The 21522-nt window shown below is 41.0% G+C and overlaps 1 protein-coding gene across 2 annotated transcripts in view; it reads left to right on the top strand.

The window, feature by feature from the left end:
- APOO (apolipoprotein O) overlaps positions 1-21522 on the top strand; it is a 49115-nt gene that overhangs the window by 2677 nt on the left and 24916 nt on the right. For both annotated transcript variants that reach the window (XM_084789360.1, XM_084789361.1), the window contains 3 exons: positions 11732-11839; positions 14267-14386; positions 18158-18212. In XM_084789360.1, coding sequence (XP_084645486.1) covers positions 11732-11839; positions 14267-14386; positions 18158-18212 — 283 coding nt within the window. The remainder of the gene's footprint in view (positions 1-11731; positions 11840-14266; positions 14387-18157; positions 18213-21522) is intronic.

Genomic DNA, 21522 nt, shown 5'->3' with positions numbered 1-21522 from the left:
TTTGCCTTTCTTCTCTGGTAGTGTACAGAGTGCCTTCTAGTATTGTGTTATATATAAAAGTAAGCATATATATTATATATAAATAAAATCATGTGTGTCAGTGAATGAAGAATTTTATTTCAGGATAGTAAGAGTGATAGCAGGCATTAGCAGTTGAGAACCATAGCTCATCAAACTTTAATGTACATGTGACTTTTGTTAAAAACTAGTTTGGGATGGGACCTCAGATTCTCCCTTTTTTTTTTTCTTTTGAGCATCTCAGTGTCATTGATGCTGCTGGTCACACTTTGAACAGTTAAGGTTTTATTTAGTAAGATCTTTAGTGCATGTATCCTGTGTTTTATGAATGGGTAGGATTTGGAAGAGGCATCTACCAAGAGTAAAAAGGCTTTTCAAGGGCTATGCTGATACTTTCATCACCACAAGTCATTGCTTAGAGGGGACAGAACAAATGACAGGACTGGTCTGGTTTTGGGAATTGGCACCTTCAGGAGACTAGGACCGGAAGGTACAAGAATCGAGAGCATAGGTGTTGGTAGGGAAGAACAGTGTGTGGAGCTTGTTCAGGGCACTTAACGTTTAAACTGTAACCATGATTTCTTTTTAAATTTGTATTTTGTTTATTTATTTTTTATTTTTAGCTGGAGTTACAGACAGTTGTGAGCTGCCATGTGGGTGCTGAGAATTGGAAGACCAGCCAGTGCTCTTAACCTCTGAGCCATCTCTTCAGCCCCTAAAATTGTCTATTTTTGTTTCTGTGTGTTTATGTATGTGCCCAAGGAGGTCAGAGAAGTGTTGGCTCCCTTAAGCTAGAGGAGTTGCAGCTATTTGTGAGCTGCCAGATGTGAGTGCTGGGAATCAAAGTGGGATCCTCTGTAAGAATAATATGAACCCTTAACCACTGAGCCACTACTCTAGCCCTGTGGCCATTGTTTTGATTTGGCTTTTTATCCTCAGGGCACTAGGTAGCATTAGTGGATTTAAAAAAACAAATCACATTTGAAAAGTGTGCCAGAATTTGGATTCTGTTGTTGGAAGCAGTTTTGTTTTGTGCCGTATCAGGAAGTTTGAATGTTGAATACATCTACTCCCCATGTACAATACTAGATTTCATTCATTTCACAGATTTCATCACTGTCTGGCTATGGCCTGGGCATAGTTAATGTTCTATGTAGTATAAGTGAAATGACTCGGTTCTTATCTAGAAGAGAATTCCCCAATCTAGTTATGCATTATGGTTATTTAAGATATAACTGGAGGGCCCTTCACTTAGTTCAGTTTTACTTTAAAAACAATTTGATTTTTTCACTTATATGAATTTGGAAGTGAATGCCGTGTATGTGTGCTGGTACCCTGGGAGGCCAGCGGAGGCCTCTGGATCCCTTAGAGCTGGAGCTGGAGGTGCTTGTGAGCTCCTTGACATAGGTGCTGGGAATCAGGAACTGAGCTTGGGTCCTGGAGAAGGGCAGCAAGCCCCGTTTCCTGCTAAGTCATCTCCCCAGCCTCCAGGATTTATCTGTTAGGCGGAACCCAGTGATCTCTGGGTTTTCAATACTTCTATGGAACTATAAAACTTTGATTTAAATCTTACATGTGGTTATTGGCACAGATGTAGCAAGTATATTATAATGGGATGGATCTCACCCTAGACTGCATGCTTTAGTCATATGGGAAGCTTATGGAAATTTCCATGACCAGTGTGGACTCAAGGCCAACGGCATCAGAATCTCGAAAGGAGGAATCTTGGCATCCAGTTTGTGAACAGTCACACGACTTTGAGAACAAACATAGAACACATGGAACTCCAGCAGAGGGCATCAGACTTCATAAAGAACACATTTGCTCTGACCTTGGATGTTAACCAGGCAAGGCTGAAAGGGTTTTCTTAACAGTGAAGAAAATTCTCACACAAAGTCAGTGTAGGAGCCGGCATGGTGGAGCACGCCTCTTATCTCAGCACTGAGGAGGCGGGCAGAACTCTGTGAGTTAGAGACCATCTTGGTCTGCATGGTGAGGTCCAGGATAGCCAGAGCTAGGTAGAGAGACCCTTTCTCAAAAAAATGTCAGTGGGGGAGAATTGAGTTCAATGTTAAGATCTTGAACAACTCCCTGTTACCTCAAGAGAGACTAACATTCTTCTTATCTGCAGAAATAATAAAAATAAATCTCAGAAAAGATATATTTTAGAAATGTTGTTAAGGGTTTCCCCTAGTTTATGTTAGTTTTGTTAGGAAACTTCAGTAGTGCCAGTTTCTTTTTAAAGATTTATTTATTTAATGTGAGTGCTCTGCCTGCATGTACACCTGCATGCCAGAAGAGGGCACCAGATCCCAGTATAGATGTGAGCCACCATGTGGTTGCTGGGAATTGAACTTAGGACCTCTGGTAGAGCAGGCAGTGCTCTTAACCTCTGAGCCATCTCTCTAGCCCCCAAGTAGTGCCAGTTTCTTTCTTTCTTTCTTTCTTTCTTTCTTTCTTTCTTTCTTTCTTTCTTTCTTTCTTTCTTTCTTTCTTTCTTTTTTTACAGATTTATTTATTATGTGTACAGTGCTCTGCCTGCATTACACCTGCAGGCCAGAAGAGGGCGTCAGATCACTGATGGTTGTGAGCCACCTTGTGGTTGCTGGGAATTGAACTCAGGACCTCCACAGGAGCATTCAGTGCTCTTAACCCATCAGCCATCTCTCCAGCCCCTAGTATCAGCTTCTTAATGTGGCTTTTGAAGCTTGTGTTCCCTGTACACTAAGACTTGGAGAAGCAAGAGTTTAGAACAAAGGTCAAAGAGTTTTCAATTTACCAAAAGCCTCTAACTGAACATTAAACTGTATTTTAATGGTACCACTGTGCATTATAGTGTACTTGTATATTGAGTGAATTTTCTTTAAAACTCACCTGTCTTCAGAACAATATTTTTAAAGTAAAAATAATGTCTAAGATTCAATTAGTTGAAGACAATCTGGATTTGTGGTGAAAATCTTTGTTAAAGAAGGAATAAAGAAGCCTAGCAAGGTGGCGCACGCCTTTAATCCCAGCACTCGGGAGGCTGAGGCAGGTGGGTCTCTGTGAGTTCGAGGTCAGCCTGGTCTACAAAGTGAGTCCAGGACAGCCAGGGCTACACAGAGAAACCCTGTCTCGAAAAAAAAAATCCTTAAATGGGAACTAGTATGAGCTCTGAACAAAAACAGTCATTGTTCCTGAACCTTTTGGCTAAGGTCAAGTGTAAAATATACTACATTGCTTCAAGGATTCTCAGCTTTTTACCTCAATAAAGATTAAACAAGGGGCTGGAGAGATGGCTCACCAGTTAAGAGCACTGGCTGTTCTTCCAGAGGATCCTGGTTCAATTCCCAGCACCCACATTGCAGCTCACAACTGTCTGTAACTCCAAGATCAGACACCCTCACCAATGCACATAAAATAAAAATAAATTAGTAAAAATAAAAACATCAATGGATTTGAACTACAGTCTGCTTCCCCTACTTAAAAAAACAAGTGTCGTTGTACAATAGGCTTTTGTTCTTTTTTTTTTTTTAAGGATTTATTTATTTTATGTGTTAGACTGTTTGCCTGGATGGATGGTTGGATGTACACCATGTGTGTGCTTGGTACTCATGGAAACCTGAAGAGGGCATCCAGTGCCCTGGAACTGGAGTTATATACAATTATGAGGTGCCATGTGGGTGCTGGGAATCAAACCCAGCTCCTAGAAGAGCAACTAGTACTCTTAACCACTGAACCATCCCTCCAGGCCTGTTTCTTGTTCTTATTTTAAATCACAGAAAATGAATTTCTTACAGGCTTAAAAGATGATTCAAAAGCATTTAGAAATGGAAGCTGTGATTACATATGATAAGTAAAATTTATTTTTTAATATGTTATGCAAATAGGGGCAATACATTCTGCTTATATATGATTTATCAATGTTACTTTCAACCCCTACCCAGAGCAAGCTTCTGTTGTGTTGGATGCATGACCCTCATAGAAAGAAAAGCTGGGTCAGGCTAGAGGGATAACTCAGTGGTGGGGCATGCGACTGTATACAGAGCTGAGGAGGCACTGTGACATGGAGACACTCACCGAGTGCCTGCTTAGGGTAAGGTAATCTATTTTGATGTTCCTAGAGTTGTGAATGAATTTAAAATGTTTCTCTTTACTTTTAATTCAGTTTATAAGAAATTATTAGTAATATGTTCTATTTTTTTTAAAGATTTATTTATTCATTAAGTATACAGTGTTTTGCCTGAATTATGTCTGCGTGCTAGAAGAGGGCACCAGATCTCATGATAGATGGTTGCTGGAAATTGAACTCTCTCCGGGAGGCTGGGCTGAGAATCGGGTCACAGAGTTTCCTTCAGCCTTCTGGAGGCTAGCTGAAGAAGGCTCTGCCCCGAGAACCAGTCCCGAAGAAGGCCTTCAGGGCAGGGAGGGAAGCGGGGCTGCAGCACTCAGCCTGGCTTGAGACCATGGGAATCTGTGTCCCTTTCTGAGGGGGAAAGGGCGCCTCTGGCGTATGAAAGGCCAGACCACACTTGATTAAAATGAAGACAGTCAAGAGTCAACGAACTAGATTTTAATTCACTAAGCTTAATGATAAAAGAAAGACAAGGACAGGAAGCTACAGAGGGAGAAATGGGTAGTGTGTTTGCCCACTTCCAGCCTCTGGGTTTTTAAACTAAGGGTACCTGACTAGCAGGAGACACTCCCAGGACACTTCCCGGGGCTTGTCTCCAGGGCACCTTTGATATGTTTTTCTTCAAAAAGCCAGCTTTTAACACCTTTTGTGTGGGTAAGGGACTGCAAGGAACTATCTCTGTAATACATTTGCGTCTGGTGGGTTATCAACAGGGGTGTCTGCTTACCTATGTCCCAGCAGGAAGCTTACCAGGAGGGAGCATCTCCTCCACCTGCAGACAAAGGCCCACAGAACTCAGGGCCTTTGGAAGAGCAGGCAGTGCTCTGAACCTCTGAGCCATCTCTCCAGCCCCCTAGTAATATGTTCTTATGAACACCAATGTAGTGTTATTTGGACCAAACTATTGATTGTTGTCATCGGTTAGTTTTACCTTAAAAGATTGTACATACTTTATCTTTCAGTTTTATGTTAGTTATTTAGAACAAGCAGAACTATTGACTTTGATTTTAAACTATTTTATTTGGGGTATTGAAGCCTCCACCAACCTGTAACCCTGGGTAAGAGAAAGAAGAATAATGGGGAGAGGAGACCACAGACCCCTTTACTTCTCCCAGCTATTGAGGGTCAGTGGGTTCTGTTGGGGCAATACTAATCTCCATCAATAGCAAACGCAGCAAGCGGTCTCCTCCAAGCCGCTGCATTCAAACATTTCTCTCCATCTATCTCCAAGCTGCCACACCATCTGCTTCTGGTCTCTCCATACTGCGCTCTCTCTCTCTCTCTCTCTCTCTCTCTCTCTCTCTCTCTCTCTCTCTCTCTCTCCTCTCTCCCTCTCCCTCCCCCTCTGTTTCTCTCCCTCTGTCTCTCCCCCTCTCACTCTCTCTTTCTCTTTCCCAACCTCTCTCTCCCTCTCTCCCTTTCTCTCTCTACCTCTCCCCATCTCTTCCCTCTCTCCCCGTCTTCCTTCCCTCTCTCCCTCCCTTTCTTCCTCTCTCCCCTCTTTCCCCCCTCTCTCTTACTTTCTCTCCCTTTCTCTCTCCATCCCCTCCCTCCCCCTCCCCCTCTCTCTCCCCTCCCCTCCCCTCCCCTCCCCTCTCTCCCCTCCCTCCCCTCCCCTCCCCTCTCTCCCCTCCCTCCCTCTGTCCTGTCCTCTCCTCTCCTTTCCTCTCCTCTCCTCTCCTCTAGCATGTCCCACATGAGACAGTTACCAGTTGTGGATAAACCAAAGCCCAGACTGAAATCCCACACTTGGGATTAAAACAAAGACATATTTTCATAACACAACTGAGTTCACAAAGAACCCAAAACTTCCATTACACATAATCTTGAAAAATGTAGCCAGTTTTCATAGACTTAAAAAATACACTTTACATCTTAAAAACTGTATATGAGTGCTTTCTTTGCTTGCATGTCTGTGCACTATGTTGCCTGTTGCCTGTTGCCCACAGAAGTCAGAGGAGGTCACTAGATCCCCTGAGGCTGTAGTTATAGACAAGTGTGAGCTACCATGTGGGTGCTGGGAATGAAACTTGGCTCCTCTGGAAGAGCATCCCATGCTCTTAGCTATAGAGCCCTCTCTTCAGCTCCCCTATTTTAGATTTTGACCCCTTAAACAACTGGAGAATCAAAAGGGAAAGGCTTTTAGTGTGTATGGTGCTGAAGATGGGAGCCAGGATCTTGAAGCACATCAGGCATGTGCCCTACCACTGAGCTACATGATGCCCTTAGCCATAGGAGTATTCTATTTCAAATGAATAAATACGTGCAGAATGGAAACTATTGGAGAAAAGATGAATGATCACAGAATCACTATAACATTTTTGGGGGAAATGTGGCTATACCTCTTCTTATAAGTATAAGAATATCTAATTTTAAATGACATTTACTTTAAAAATATTCATGTAACATTGGTTTTTTCATAGAGATTTAAGATGATTTTATATGACTTTGGAAAAAGCTGCACATTTTAATGTACAAGTTGTATGACAGTCAGCTCAGTGATCTAATACCTAGAGTACAATAATGAAAGCATAGAGCCAGGTATGATGGTATACACTCAATCTCAGAACTAAGGATCTGAGGCAGGAGGATGGAGAATTCAAGGTCCGTTTGGGCCAGGTAGAGAGACATTTAAAAAATAAAAATAAAGCATTATAGATCTCTTCATACAAGTTTTGCAATCAGATTTCTTTGATTAGTTTATAGTTGAAATTTTATGTGACTTGATATTAAAGAGAAGCTTGATTGAAACTATTTTTAATATTGTGAAAGTAGCAGCTGTTAAATGGGATCCCATATATCCTCTGTGGATATAGCTGCAAAGATTGTGGTGTATTAAAAAAATCCTCATCTTTCAAACCTGTGGATTATTTTGTTGCTGCTCTTTACAGAGGCCATTCCCAGTAACACTGACTCGAAACATCAGACTGTTGGGTGGCTTTGCTAAATAAAAAAAAAAAAGCCATACTTTTGTGATTACTGCCTATCTTAAAATAAATTGAGGGACTGGGAATATAATTTAGTTTGTAGAGTGCTTTGCCTCTTATGTACAAAGCCCTTGTTTCACATAAACTGGGCTTGGTAGTCCTCAGAAGTAGTCCTAACACTAGGAGGTGGAGATGAGGATCAGACATTTAGGTTTTCACTGGCTAAACGTTGAGCTCAAAGCCAGGTGAGCTACATAAGACCCTGTCTCCAAAAGTAAAATTACAATTGTGCTCTAGCATGTAGCTTAGTGGTAGAGAGCTTGCCTAGCATGCCTGAAGGCCTGGGTTCTAGTCTCAGTACCACCACTATAAAAAACAAAACAAAACAAAAGCCCTCCAGACATTTTTAAGAGAAAGGAAGAACAAAGAAAAGGAAAAAATGCTGGAGAGAGGCTCAGCAGTTAAAAGCACCCACTGTTCTTTCAGAAGATCAGAGTTTGGTTCCCAGAACCCATATCAGGTGGTTCACAAGCACCTGAACACACCTCCCCTAAATAAATCTTTAAAAGACAAAACCAGAATTTTCGATGCAGGGAGGTGGAAGGCTAGTAGAAGGTTAAGGTAGTAATTGAGCATTAAGAGTGGAGTGTCAGGGTAGGGTATGTAGCTCAAGTGGTATACAGCACTTGCCTAGCATGCCTGAGCCCCTGATTTTAATCCCTAGCACCCCTCCCCTTGAAAAGGAGAAGGAAGAGGAGAGTATTAGCACATCTTGATTAATATGAGCGGGTATTCTGGAGTATAAGTTAGTCATGTTTTTGTTTTTTATGTTTTGGACAATTTTCATTTCATTTCAGAGTCTTTAAAATGTTCTTAAAAATAAGTGCACTTAATTATTTGTACCAGCTCATGTTCAGTATCTGTTCCCTAAGCATCTTGTGGATTTTTGATACTTGGTTTGTGGTGGCAACAAGTTCTTGCGTTCCTTGAGACTTACGAAGTCAGACTCTTTAGGAGAAGGTGCTGGAATCTATGCTTTTAATCCAGTTGTTAGGTGATTCTGAGATTTCTCATGTCCATAAGTATACAAAAGGTCTTTTAGTGAAAAGGAAAGGGCTACATAATTTAAATGGAAAGCCCAATAAGATGAAAGGTATGGACTTGTGGAAGGATAAATGGCTTTGTCTTAATTAGGGTTATTATTGCTGTGCTGAAACACCATGGCCCAAAAGCAAGTTGGGGAGGGAAGGGTTTATTTATTAGGCTTACACTTCCACATCACTGTTCGTCATTGAGGAAATCAGAACAGGAATTTAAGCAGGAGCTGATGCTGAGGCCATAGAGGGGTGCTGCTTACTGGCTTGCTCTCTATAGCTTACTCAGCCTGCTTTCTTATAGAGACCAGGGGTGGCCCTAACTGTAATGGGCTGGGCTCTCCAACAGTAATCACAGACTTATCTGCAGCCGGATTTTTAGAGACATTTTCTTAGTGCTTAGTTGAGATTCCCATCTCTCAAATGACTGTAGGTTGTTGTCAAATTGACATAAAAACAGCCAGCACAGGCTTCCTACTAAAAATAGAAGAGACCATCCACTGGATAGCATTAGAAGGCAAGTTGTCAGGGGTTTGCGGATTTGGGAGTGTCTAGAATAACTTGAGTTTTCCATTTGTTTTTAAACAGTTTTACTGGGTCAATAATGTGGCCCTCAAGTTGCAGAATTCTGAGCAGTACTCTTTAATTTGCAAAGCAGCCAAAACAGCTTAGTTTCTGTGTACCCATTATGATCTAAATGTTTCTGACCTTGCCAGATTAATTACCTTGGCTAACTTGTAGGGATCTACTCTTGTGGCTGGAGCTGAAGAATTACTGATCTGTGCCTGAGCTTTTGGATTTTGTTAGAGGCAGGGCTTGGGTATGAGGCCTAGGCTGGGCTTGATCTCGCTCTATAGCCTATAGCTGACCTTATACTCAAGAAGTCTTCATAGTTAGCTGCTTGAGTCTTTTTGAGTCACCTCCTGAATTTCCCAGAAGCTCTTTAAGCCAGCGGCCATATCTGCTTTACGGTGACATCCAGCTGGTGTGCAAGAAGCATCTCATTTTGAAGTCAGGTTCTAGTTGGCCTGTTCTAATTGTCATCATGGTGATCCTGCTTACCAGGCTGAATTTGTTTTGTAATCGTAAGTCCTTGTCAAGCTTCAGAAGAAAGAGACAAACAACAATGTATTTAATATTTACGATAACGGCAGCCACTGAGTATGGTGGCAAATATCTGTAATCCCAGTTACTTGATTAAGGGAGGAGAACCCTGAGTCAAAGACCACTGTCTTTTTTTGGTTTGTTTTCTTTTTAAATAATGGCATCCTGCCCCTTTACAGCATTTAGTAGGGCCCCATCTAACCAAATAGTGGTCCAGCTGCTTAGTTTCTTCTGAGTATTAAGTCCCCCCCCCACGGGGCGGGGCTCTGTGAAATAGAAGTTGAGTTGAAAGAGATCCACACTAGAGAATGTACCATATTAGAATGAGACTGCGTTGGAGAGTAGAACATACCAGAGAGGAAGATTGAGCCACATGGGCCAGGGAACTCAGTGACAGTCTTCCTGAGGTTTGCAAACCTGGCAAAGGCAACTCAGTTTTTGTCTAAGCTGACTTTTAGTTTTCTGCTTCAGTTCAGGTCTTATGTAGCTATATTCAAAACCTCCAATTAGCCAATATATTAGAGTCCTCTGAGAGTTCCAAGCAGCTTAATTCTTGGAGTAAGGATTTGTGTTACCAAGTGACCAAGTCTTTTGTATTACAGTCACTGCAAATCTTAATACTATGATTTCCATGATGCTAAACATGGCTGTAGTGAGAATTTTGTAATTTTTGTTTCTTAAAAACAAAAAACAAAAACCCACAGGAATGTTACGGGAATATGTTTTTGTTTTAATCCCAGAAGAGGCCACTTCACAGCTGGTGACTGATTTGCTCTAGCAGGGCTGGGGTTTTGCCAGTTGCAGATAGTTTCTGTGAGTGTGTGATACTTGGAATTCTGGGAGCTTTTCAGAAGCTATATAAATACTAGGGCCCCGAGAGGCTGGAATGCTGTAGGCTGGCTGGCTGCTCTGTTGGATGCAGTTTGTTAAGGTTTGTCAAGTAGTTGAGGGCAAAGAAACAAGAAATTAGATATCCTGACAGCAAAGATCAAACTTGCCCCAAGGAACTCGAAGCCTCTAATCAGTAGGAAGCAGCCCAATGATAACTTTGCCTCCTTTCTTCTCTATCCTTTTCTCTCCTATCTAGTGTTATGGGGTTAATAAGGGCGGAGGCGGGTGGAAGAGAGAAAAAGGAACCCAGAAAGTAGCAAACACTGGCTACACATGGCTACCTAGATAAAACAACGTCCTTCACTGTTCTCTCTTCTCTTCCCTGTATCTCTTAAGAGGCAATGGATGAGCAGTTGTCGAACAGTTCTTTGTTCAACAAAGAAGTTCATATGTTGTGGCCAGAGTCAGAGTGGGGTTAGAGAAAGTGGTTGTGGTTGCTGATAGCAAGTCTTTGGTTTGCATAAAAGTCTTAGGTTATAATTTAAAAAAAAAAATTCAAGTAAGGATAGAGAGAATCTAATCAGTGTTGTAGTTTAGATAGATCAGTTTTTCTTGTGTGGTACGTTGAATCCATAGAGGGCTGGGCAACCAATTAGAATGCTGCTATAAACAATCTAGGAGGTCTAAGGGCTCAGCTGTATAGTGGGGGATAAAGAAGAGCAAGTAGAAATGAGATCATTTAATAGGCACAATCACCAGAGCTTCGTGACCAAAAGGATTGAGGGTGGTGGTTAAGATGAACTTGGGGTTTATTTTTAGCAGTTTTGTTTGTTTGTTTGTTTTTCAAGACAGGGTTTCACTGAGTAGCATCCCTGACTGTCCCGGTATCACTCTATAGAAAAGGCTGAGCTCAAACTTGAAGAGATTCTCCTGCCTCTGCCTCCTGAGAACTGGGATTAAAGGCGTGTGCCACTACCTCCCAGCTTATTTTTATTTTTAATGAGCAAAAGGCATGTGTTTACTATATATAAGCATGATGTTCTGAAATATGTATCTATTATGGTGTGGCTAAATTGAGGTAATTAGCTTGTTCATTACTTCATGTGTTTACTCTTACTTAAATGTAATCTAAAAATACTGAGCTGATGGAAGCAGATAGGAGAATGGTAGCTATCAGTGGCTGGGATTTGGATTGAGGAAGATATCAAAGAATACAACATTTTAGGAGGATGAAGGTGGAAAGCACAGTGATTGTAGTTAATATTGGTCTATTATATTCTGAGAGTGAATTTCAAACACCATTCTTGAGATAGGATGTAGAGAGAGGCTGGTTTGAGGGAAGATGATGAATTAGAGCTGGCCGTTTTTCAGGGGCATTATTACATATCATATGTAAATTGGTATCAATTTGTTCTCTTTTAAATTTTTTTCAATTGAAGGCTTTGGATGTTTTATTTTTGGGAAATTAAGATAAAGTCGTGAAATTTGAATGGTTCCAGAACACATGCTTATGTTTTGACATCCTCAGAATTTCAAAAATGCATCTTCTGGATGGGAGTGGCGTAGGTTATGGGCCTGCTTATATTGTATGTGCCTGATTTGTAGCTTGGAGAAAAGATTTAACGATTGCCTTTGCATTTCAGGTAATTCAGAGATCTGTGGGGCCGGCCAGCCTGAGCCTGCTCACCTTCAGAGTCTATGCAGCACCTAAAAAGGACTCATCCCACAAAAATTACATGAAGGTTGATGAGGTAACATGATGATACTGTATGGTCCATTGTAAATAACTGATTTAGAGTTTTTATAAATGATGTATCAAGATATTAAAAGATTTATAGTTTTATTTTTACTCTTGGAGGTACTGGATACTAACATATACCCTTAGCACACTTAGAAAATATTTGAAAGGAAGACCTACTCATTTCCTGATAGTTTATTTGTTATCTCTGTGGGAAATTACTGGACTCTGATATTTCCACAGATGATAGTGGAATGTAACTAAGGACATAATTAAGGAATAACTCATAGATTTAGTTTTTAGTGGAGAGCTTACTATATCCCAGTGGATTGTAAGCACAACTCACTTTTTTTCTCAGTAAGTACTTATCTTTTTACTAAAATTTTTTCATGCAAAATATATATAAGATTTATTTATTTTGTGTATGAGTGCTGTATCTGCATGTATACCTGCACGCCAGAAGAGGGCATCAGATCACATTATAGATGGCTGTGAGCCACCATGTGGTTGCTGGGAATTGAACTCAGGACCTCTGGAAGAGCAGGCAGTGCTCTTAACCTCTGAGCCCCCCATGCAATATATTCTGATCATGGTTTTCCCTCCCCCAATTCCTCCAAAAACCTTTTCACTTCCCCACCTCTCCAATTCCACACTTCTCTCTCTTTAGAAAACAAATAGAGCTAGGTATGATGATGCATTTCTGTAATCCCAGTACATAGGGGGTTCAAGGCCAGCCTGGTGTACAAAGAGAGTCCAGGACAGCCAAGGCTACACAGAGAAACCTTGTCTCAAAAAACCAACAAAAAAAGAAAAAATAAAACAAACAGGCAAACAAACATGTAAAAAACTAAACTGTAATGAAAAGAAAAGCCATAAGAAACATGCACGTGCTCTCTCTCTCTGTCTCTCTCTCTCCCTCTCTCCTTCTTTCTCTCTCTCCTTCTTTCCCTCTCTTCCTCTCCCCATCTTTGTCCCTCTCTCTCCCCCTCCCTCCTTCTCTGTCTTTCTCTGTCTCCCTCTTTTCCACGCCCCCCACTGTAAATCCAAAATCTGAAACTAATATACAAACAGAAGGCCAGTAAGACTAAAAAAAGCCCAAGCAAAGCAATAGAAGACAGAAAGTCTACAAAACTACCATTAAATTCGTTTTGGGTTGGCTATATACTGCTGGGCATGAGGCCTGCTCCTAAGTGGATTTAATATTTCCAGTGAGACTTCATTGGTGAGAACTAATTTTCCTTTGCAACAGGTCAGCGGAGACAGCGTCTTGGTTAGGGATGGGACCTCTATCCACTTCCTTCTCTCAGCACTGGGACCCCGTCTAGTTTGAAGCTGTGCAGGCCCGTGCATGCTGGCTCATAATGTGCTTCAGTCATGTTATGTCTGGAAGACACTGTTTCCCTGGAGCCCTCCAGCCCCTCTGGTTCTTACAACTTTCCTCTTCTGTATAGCTCCCTGAACCCTGAGGGGGAAGGGGTGTGGTGAAGACCTCCCTTTTAGGGCTGAGCATTCTGAGAGCTCTCTCTCTCTCTCTGTACATTGTCCAGTTGTGGGTCTCATGCAACTCAGTTTTTAGAGTTGCCTACCTGATTCTGGACTGCTTATTAAGCTAAGGGAAATATTCACATTTTTTTCTTTCAAAGAATTGAATGGCTTGGATTCTTTCTGGCTCCTGGAAAGATTAGAGCCGCTTAAATAAATACTTAGATCAGTGAAATAAGACATCTTCTTGCCATTGTTTAGCTTCTTTTTTAAATCTGGGAGCAGTATTTGGATTTTTTTAAAAATTTGATTTGATTTCTGTTGTCTTGGAATAAAGGGATGTTCAGATGTTCCCAAGTGTCCAGGTAAGGTTACTTTTATAGTGTTTATATAAAGCTGGTTAGCTTCTCTTTCTTCTCCGGCCTCAGAAGAGTAGTATGGTTGAGGGGAAAGAGGTGGCTCCTGAGAAGGCTCTTTACTAAATGAGCAGTGAATTTCCCCACCTGCTTTGATCAGTATCAGTCTGATATTTGATCCATGTAACCAGCTCCCCCCAAAAAACCCTCCTCCATTCACTCTTTAGTAGAATTTCTTTCCGCTTTAAGGTTGAGGTACAATACCAGTTACCAGTCTGTAAAGTGGATAAAGGGGGCTAGAGGTGCAGTTTAGTGATAGAGGGCTTGCCTTGCATGCTTGAGGCCTTGGGTTTACTACCCCACATCACCAAAACAAGACAGTAGCATAGATAGGGAGAAGACAGGGCAGTTTGTAGCCCTGCCCTCTTGTTCTTGTCTTTATTGAGGAAGCAAGGTACAAAGATAATCTAAAGTTAGAGATGGCACGGAACTCTCAGGGTAACTGTAATTTACCACATACTATAGAAATAGCAGCCTATAAAACTGATCCTATGTTACACAATCTCATGCTGTATGCTTTTCTTTTGTTTTAATATGTGCAGCTTTCACTCTACTCAGTTCCTGAGGTTCAGTCTAAATATGTGGAGGAGCCAAGGACTGAACTTGAAGAACATTTCTCACAACTCCGACATAACTGTGAGCCATATACAACTTGGTGTCAGGTACGTCAACTTAAGAGTTAATAATAAAAAGTCTACATTGAAAAACAATGAAAGTCTACATTGGCTGTATGTTTTAATTTTTTGTTTGTTTCTTCTCTTCTTCTGTCTGTTCATCCTTCCTCCCTCCCTCCCTCCTTCTTTCTCCTTTTCTCTCTCTGCCACCCCCACCCCCATTTGTTCATTTCTTAGGATCTCACTCTGTAGGGGTGACCTGGAATTCATTACATAGCCCAGACTGTCCTCAGATTGCCTTGCAGTCTTCCTGCCTCACTCACTGACTAGCATAGGTGTTAGAATTACAGATGTAAGCCATCATACTTAGCCCTGACTTTGTTTTTAGAAAAAGGTGTAATAATAATGGTCCTAAGTTAAGAGTGTCTGACTTACAAGTGTTCTTTATTTTTTTAATAAAAATTTTTTTTATTTTAGTTTTTTTCTTTTTTTTTTTGAGACAGAGTTTCTCTGTGTAGCCTTGGAAGTCCTGGACTCGCTTTGTAGACCAGGCTGGCCTCGAACTCACAGAGATCCTCCTGTTTAGGCCTCCCAAGTGCTGGGCTTAAAGGCGTGCGCCACCACTGCCTGGCTATCTCCAGTTTCTTTATAAAGGCACTTAGTGCTATGAACTTTCCTCTTAGTAGCACTTTCATTGTGTCCCATAAGTATGGGTATGTTGTCTCTTCATTTTCCTTGAATTCTAGGAAATCTTTAATTTCTTTCTTTCTTTCTTTCTTCCTTGGACCAGTAGTCACTCAGTAGAGAATTGTTCCGTTTCCACCCATTGTAGGCTTTCTCTTGTTTCTGTTGTTATTGAAATCCAGCTTCAGTCTGTAGTGGTCTGATGGGATAAAGGGGGTTATTTCAGTTTTCTTGTATCTGTTGAAACTTGCTTTGTGATCAAGTATGTGGTCAGTTTTGGAGAGGATTCCTTGAGGTGCTGAGAAGAAGGTATATTCTTTTGTGTTTGGGTGAAAAGTTCTGTAGATGTCTCTTAGGTACATTTGAGTCATAACATCTGCTAGTTCCATTATTTCTTTGTTTAGATTCTGTCTGGATGACCTGTTCATTGGTAATGGTAAGGTGTTGAAGTCTCCCACTATTAATATGTGGAGTTTGATGTGTGATTTAAACTTTAGTAATGTTTCTTTTATGAGTGAGAGTTCCTTTGTATTTGAGGCATAGATGTTCAGAATTGTGATGTCGTCTTGGTTGAATTTTCCTTTGATGAATATAAAATTTCCTTCCTCATCTCTTTTGATTAATTTTGGTTGAAAGTCTATATTATTAGATATTAAAATGGCTACTTCAGCTTGCTTTTTGGGTCCATTTGCTTGGAAAATCTTTTTCAAGTCCTTTAGTCTGAGGTAATGTCTGTCTTTGTAGCTGAGGTGTATTTCTTGTATGCAGAATGATGGATCTTGTTTTTCTATCCATTCTGTTAGCCTGTGTCTTTTTATTGAGGAATTGAGTCCATTGATATTAAGAGATATTAATAACCAGTGATTATTAATTTCTATTTGGTTGTTGATAGTGGTAAAGGGAAGGAGGGAGGGAAGAAGAGAGAGAGAGAGAGAGAGAGAGAGTGTGTTTCTGTGTGTCTTCTTTTGGCTTTGCTGGTGTGAAATTATTTATTTCATGTGTGTACTTAACCTCCTTTGGTTGGAGTTTTCCTTCTTGTATTTTCTGTACAGCTGGGTTTGTGTATAGATATTGTTTCAATTTGACTTTGTCACTGAATCTCTTGTTTCCTCCATCTTTGGTCTTGAAAGACCCATCACCTAATCAGTTCTCAGCCGTAGGAGACTTCCTGGTTTATTGGCATATCTCTGAGGATCCTTCAAAAGAACAACCCCATAAAATCTCTTATAACAATCACTGACAAAAGGCTATTTCAAAGCTTAGCTTCCATCACTCCAGATTCATGCCAGATATAATGGCTCTGCTAAAATTCTGCTACTCAAGGGGAGGGAAACCACAAGCATTCTTAGCAGTTGAGCCATATCTCTAGCCCTCTATTTTTTGTTTTTGGTTTTTCGAGACAAGGTTTCACTGTGTAGCCTTGGATGTCCTGGACTCACTTTGTAGTCACAGCAATCTGCCTGTGTCTGCTTCCCAAGTGCTGGGATTAAAGGTGTGCGCCACCACCACCCGGCTGTTTTTTTTTTTTTTTGTTGTTGTTGTTGTTTCTTATAGATAGAAAAAAGCAGGTTTAGCCAACATGAAGAAGTAGTTGATTTTAATGAAGAGCTGTCAGTTCTTTTAGTCCTCCTCCACATTCAACATTTGTTATTCCAGCCCATTTAGAAGTATGCGGACCCATGTGTGGTGGTGCACGCCTGTGATCCCTGTGCGCAGGGAGGCAGAGGCAGGTGGATAGCTATGAGTTTGAGGCCGGCCTGCTTTACAAAACAAGTCAGGACAGCCAAGGCTACGCCGAGAATCCCTGTCTCAAAAACTGATTTGGACCAAAATTTATGAAGCAATCCTTTTCTAAGTGGCAGCTAGTTTTGACACCTTTTGATATTTCTGTGTTTCTTTTCTTCACTATAGAAAGTGCTTGAAGATTCTTTTAGCTAAGTCCTCATTTCCTTTAGGGCCATTTGATATTCATGAACAAGCCATTTAAAAAAAATTATTTTTTGTGTATGGATATTTTGCTTGCTTGTACATCTGTGCACCATGTGGGTGAGAGTGTCAGATTTCTTGCCACTGCAGTTACAGATGGCCATGAGCCACCATGCTGGTGCTGGGAATCAGATCTCCAAGGACAACCAGTGCTGTTACTGCTGAACCTTTGCTCCAATCACATGTACAATACATTTCATTGTCTGCACTTTTGTTTGGGGGTGGGGACTTATATATTTGCTTGCCAGAGCTAGGATGAAGCTGAGTTCCTTACTCATGCTACGTAAGGACTTTGCTACTGAGATATCTCTAGTCCCTCAAAGCCATTGTATTAAGAGAATGTTAACTTCATTTACTACAGGATTGTGATATCTCTTTAAAATTGAGTTATCGACTTTTTGGTTTCAGTAAAGGTGCCTATTCCTGCTTCAAAGGAGCATTTCTCAAATATAGGCTCTAAAATCATGACAAATTATAAAGTATACTTAATTTGAAAGACAGTGTTAGTAATCTTAATGGGGAAACGATCACCTCTGATTTTCAAGACTTATAAATTTTCTGTCTTTTTTTGATAGTTTTTATTATTTGTGTATGTGCAAGCATGTGTGTGTGTGTGTGTGTGTGTGTGTGTGTGTGTGTCTGTGTGTCTGTGTGTGTGTCTGTGTCTGTGTGTGGATATGTGCACCTGACTTTAGGTGCTTGTGGGGAATAGAGGCATTGCATCCTCCAGGAGCTTGAGTTACGGGCCATTATAAGCCACTTGACACAGGTTTTAGGAATTGAATTATTGCCCTCTGCAAGAACAGTGTACACTCTTAACCACTGAGCTATCTCTCCAACATCTCGATTTTCTGTCTTCTTTCCTTCAGTCTTAAAGGTGAGAAGATTAGGTTTTCAAAACCAGGAATCTTGCTTCCTGATGAATAAGTTACTGTAGTGAAAGGGACATTACAAAGGAGAGAAAAAAGCAATAAAACTGAAAGTAGGTCCCCTTATTTAAAAACAGTTACTAGCTGGAGGTATAGCTCAATTGTAGTGTATATGCTTAATGTGCTGGAGGCCCTAGATTCATCCCTATCACCAAAAAGTATTAAAAATGATAATTTATTCAGTAAACCCTACTCACTCGATTTCTTTTTATCTTCTTAGGAAATATACTCCCAAACTAAGCCCAGGGTGGAACGCTTTGTCCAGTGGGGATCAGGTAAGTTGAGTTTTAATTAGGCAAAATCAGTTACTTCATGCTGTTGACGTATTTAACTGGGTTTTCAGGAATGGACTCTGGAGATTAGAGTCCTTGAGCTTGTATGGAAAAATTTAGAGCTATATAGCTGTTTTCTAGAAGACAATCTATGTTTGAATCAGATTTCAGAGGAGTAGTGTTTTATAAATCTCTTCAACATTATTAGGATTGTTGGGCTAGCTACTGCTTATACCCTGGATTAAAAAAAAAAAAAGTCCAGGGCTGGAGATGTGGTTCACTAGTAAAATGTTTTCTTAGCATTGGTGAGGTTCAGTGCTAAAACATTACAATGTAATACAACTTGTTTATTCATCGCCAGATTTTTGAGTCATACTAATTCATTAGCTACCATTCATAAATGTCGCACAGACCAGGAGTGGTGGCACATGCCTTTAATTCCAGCACGTGGAAGGAAGAGGACAATGGATCTCTGTGGTTCAAGGGTGCCAGAACTACATAGAGAGATCCTGTTTCAAAAACAAAAAAAAACCAAAAAACTTTTAAAAGGAGGGGTACACAAGTCTAGATGTAGGAAAAAATTTAACTGGTATGCAAAAATAGTAATGCTCTTACATTTTTAAATTTTATTGTCCTTGATTGTGTCTCATTTACAGGCCACTTATCATATGTACTCATAAACTGAGCTTATAGTCTATGTTTTGTCTAATTTCAGCCAGGAACTAGTAAAGTAGTAGAGATATTGACAAATATTTCATTCTCTTTAAGGTATTTCAGCACATTAAAATTTTGCTTTTCCAAGGGTTTGCTCTCATGGTGGAATAGTTGCGTCTTAGTCAGTGTTCTGTCTCTGTGAAGAGACACTATGACCAAGGCAACTCTTTTTCTTTTTAATATAATAATTTATTCATATTACATCTCAATTATTATCCCATCCCTTGTATCCTCCCATTCCTCCCTCCCTCTCATTTCCCCTTACTCCCCTCTCCTATGACGGTGACTGAAGGGGACCTCTTCCCCCTGTATATGCTCATAGGATATCAAGTCTCTTCTTGGTAGCCTGCTATCCTTCCTCTGAGTGCCACCAAATCTCCTCCTCCAGGGAACGTGGTCAAATATAGGGCACCAGAGTTCGTGTGAAAGTCAGATCCCACTCTCCACTCAACTGTGGAGAATGTCCTGTCCATTGTGTAGATCTGGGTAGGGGTTCGAAGTTTATTGCATGTATTGTCCTTGGCTGGTGCCATAGTTTGAGCAGAACCCCCGGGCCCAGATCCACCCACCATAATGTTCTTCTTGTAGGTTTCTAGGACCCTCTGGATCCTTCTATTGCCCCATTCTCCCATGCTTCTCTCACCTAGAGTCCCAACAGGATGTCCTCCCCTCTGTCCTACTTTCCTGGTAAGTGAAGACTTGCATGGGACATGACCCTTGGGCTAGTGTCCAGATATAAGTGAGTATATACCGTGTGACTCTTTCTGCTTCTGGGTTAACTCACTCATTATGTTCATTTCTAGTTCAATCCATTTGCCCACAAATCTCAGGAATTCCTTGTTTTTAATAGCTGAGTAGTATTCCATAGTGTAAATGTACCACAGTTTCTTTATCCATTCTTCTACTGAGGGACACTTAGGCTGTTTCCAGGTTCTGGCTATTATGAATAAGGCTGCTGTGAACATGGTTGAGCATATGTCCCTGTTGTGTGCTGGAGCATCTTCTGGATATATTCCAAGGAGTGGAATAGCTGGGTCTTGAGGGAGCCCTATTCCCAGTTTTCTGAGATAGCCCAAGGCAACCCTTATAAAGGAAAACATTTTACTGGGGCTGGCTTACAGTTTCAGAGGTTTAGTTCATTACCAGCATGATGGGAAGCATGGCAGGCGGCAGGCAGACATGGTGCTGGAGAAGGCGCTGAGAGCTCTACATCTGGATCCAGAGGCAGCAGGCAGTGAATGCCACACAGGGTGTAACTTTAGCTTCTGAGACCTTGAAGCCCACCCTCTAAAGACACACTTCCTTCAACAAAGCCACACCTACTTCAACAAGGCCACACTTCCTAATAGTGCTGTTCCCTATGGGTCTATGGGGGCCATTTTATTCAAACCACCACAACATGTTACTGAGGAGTCCCCCTCACTGTTAACCTGTCACTTCCCGCTGATAAATGGCAATGGCAGCAGGCATTATTTGAGATATTTGTCTTTTCTCTTCCTGAACACAGAGTTACTACAAAGACTTTTTGTTTTTTGAGACAGGGTTTCTCTGTGTAGCCTCAGATATCCTGGCCTTGCTTTGTAGATGAGGCTGGCCTCGAACTCACAGAAATCCATCTGCCTCTGCCTCCTGAGTGCTAGGATTAAAGGAGTGTGCCACCATGCTCGGCCCGACTACAAAGACTCTTTAAGAAGCATTCCATTTTGTCAAGACTGTGAGGCTGTTTTCCAGCAATCATAGCTAAGGCATGTTATCAGAAGCTAGGTTCTGGCTTCAGGTGTGATCTTAAAACATGTCTTCTTTTCCATTTCTTTCTCATTTGCTTCCTTTGGCTCAGCTAACCAAACTCCTCTGGGTATCTTCCTGCCAACTAAGCTGTGTGAATGTCTGAAATTGCCTCAAATCACCCCGAAAAAAGGGATAGAAAGTAAAAGCTAGGTTAAAATCAAATAGAAAGTAAAAGCTAGGTTAAAATCAAACTAAACAAAAGACCAGATGGGAATTAATACAGATACAACACAAACCCTATAGTAATGTTTAAAATGATTACTTTATTTCCCAGAGAATCCAGGAAAACAAAAATTAGCATGTATCTGGCATTACAGGGGCATAAAACTAGTGACTCTTGTTTGGTAATATTCAGTCAGAGTACATTTGTTGAGTCATCATCAGGCATTGATGATCAAGGTTGATTAAGACAATGGTCAAGTCAGGCACTGTGATGGGTTCTCGGGAGATGAAGGCAGGAAGATCACAGAATTGAGGCCAGCCTGGACCACATAGCATTACCCTGTCTTAAAACCAAACAGTAACCCCCCTTCACCCATAGTAACCAACCCCATCCACAATAGAAGTGATAGTAACAATCGCTGAGATATACACATAATAAATCTTTTAATATTATTTCAAAACCAGAGAGATTTAATAAGGTTGAGAGGAAGTAGACTGGTTAAAAAGAGATTGAGGAGATAGGAGCAGTCAGGGAAGGCTTTCTAAAGGTGAATCTTCAAGGAGCATTGTTATCCATGTTAGCAGTGTTAATTAAAATGTAGGGGTGGGACTCTGGAGAGCAAACCACACAGCAGGCACAGTGTAATCA

This window comes from Acomys minous (assembly GCF_964271855.1).
Source record: "Acomys minous genome assembly, chromosome: 7".
Lineage (NCBI taxonomy): Eukaryota > Metazoa > Chordata > Mammalia > Rodentia > Muridae > Acomys > Acomys minous.
This window is presented reverse-complemented; position numbering and strand designations above follow the sequence as displayed.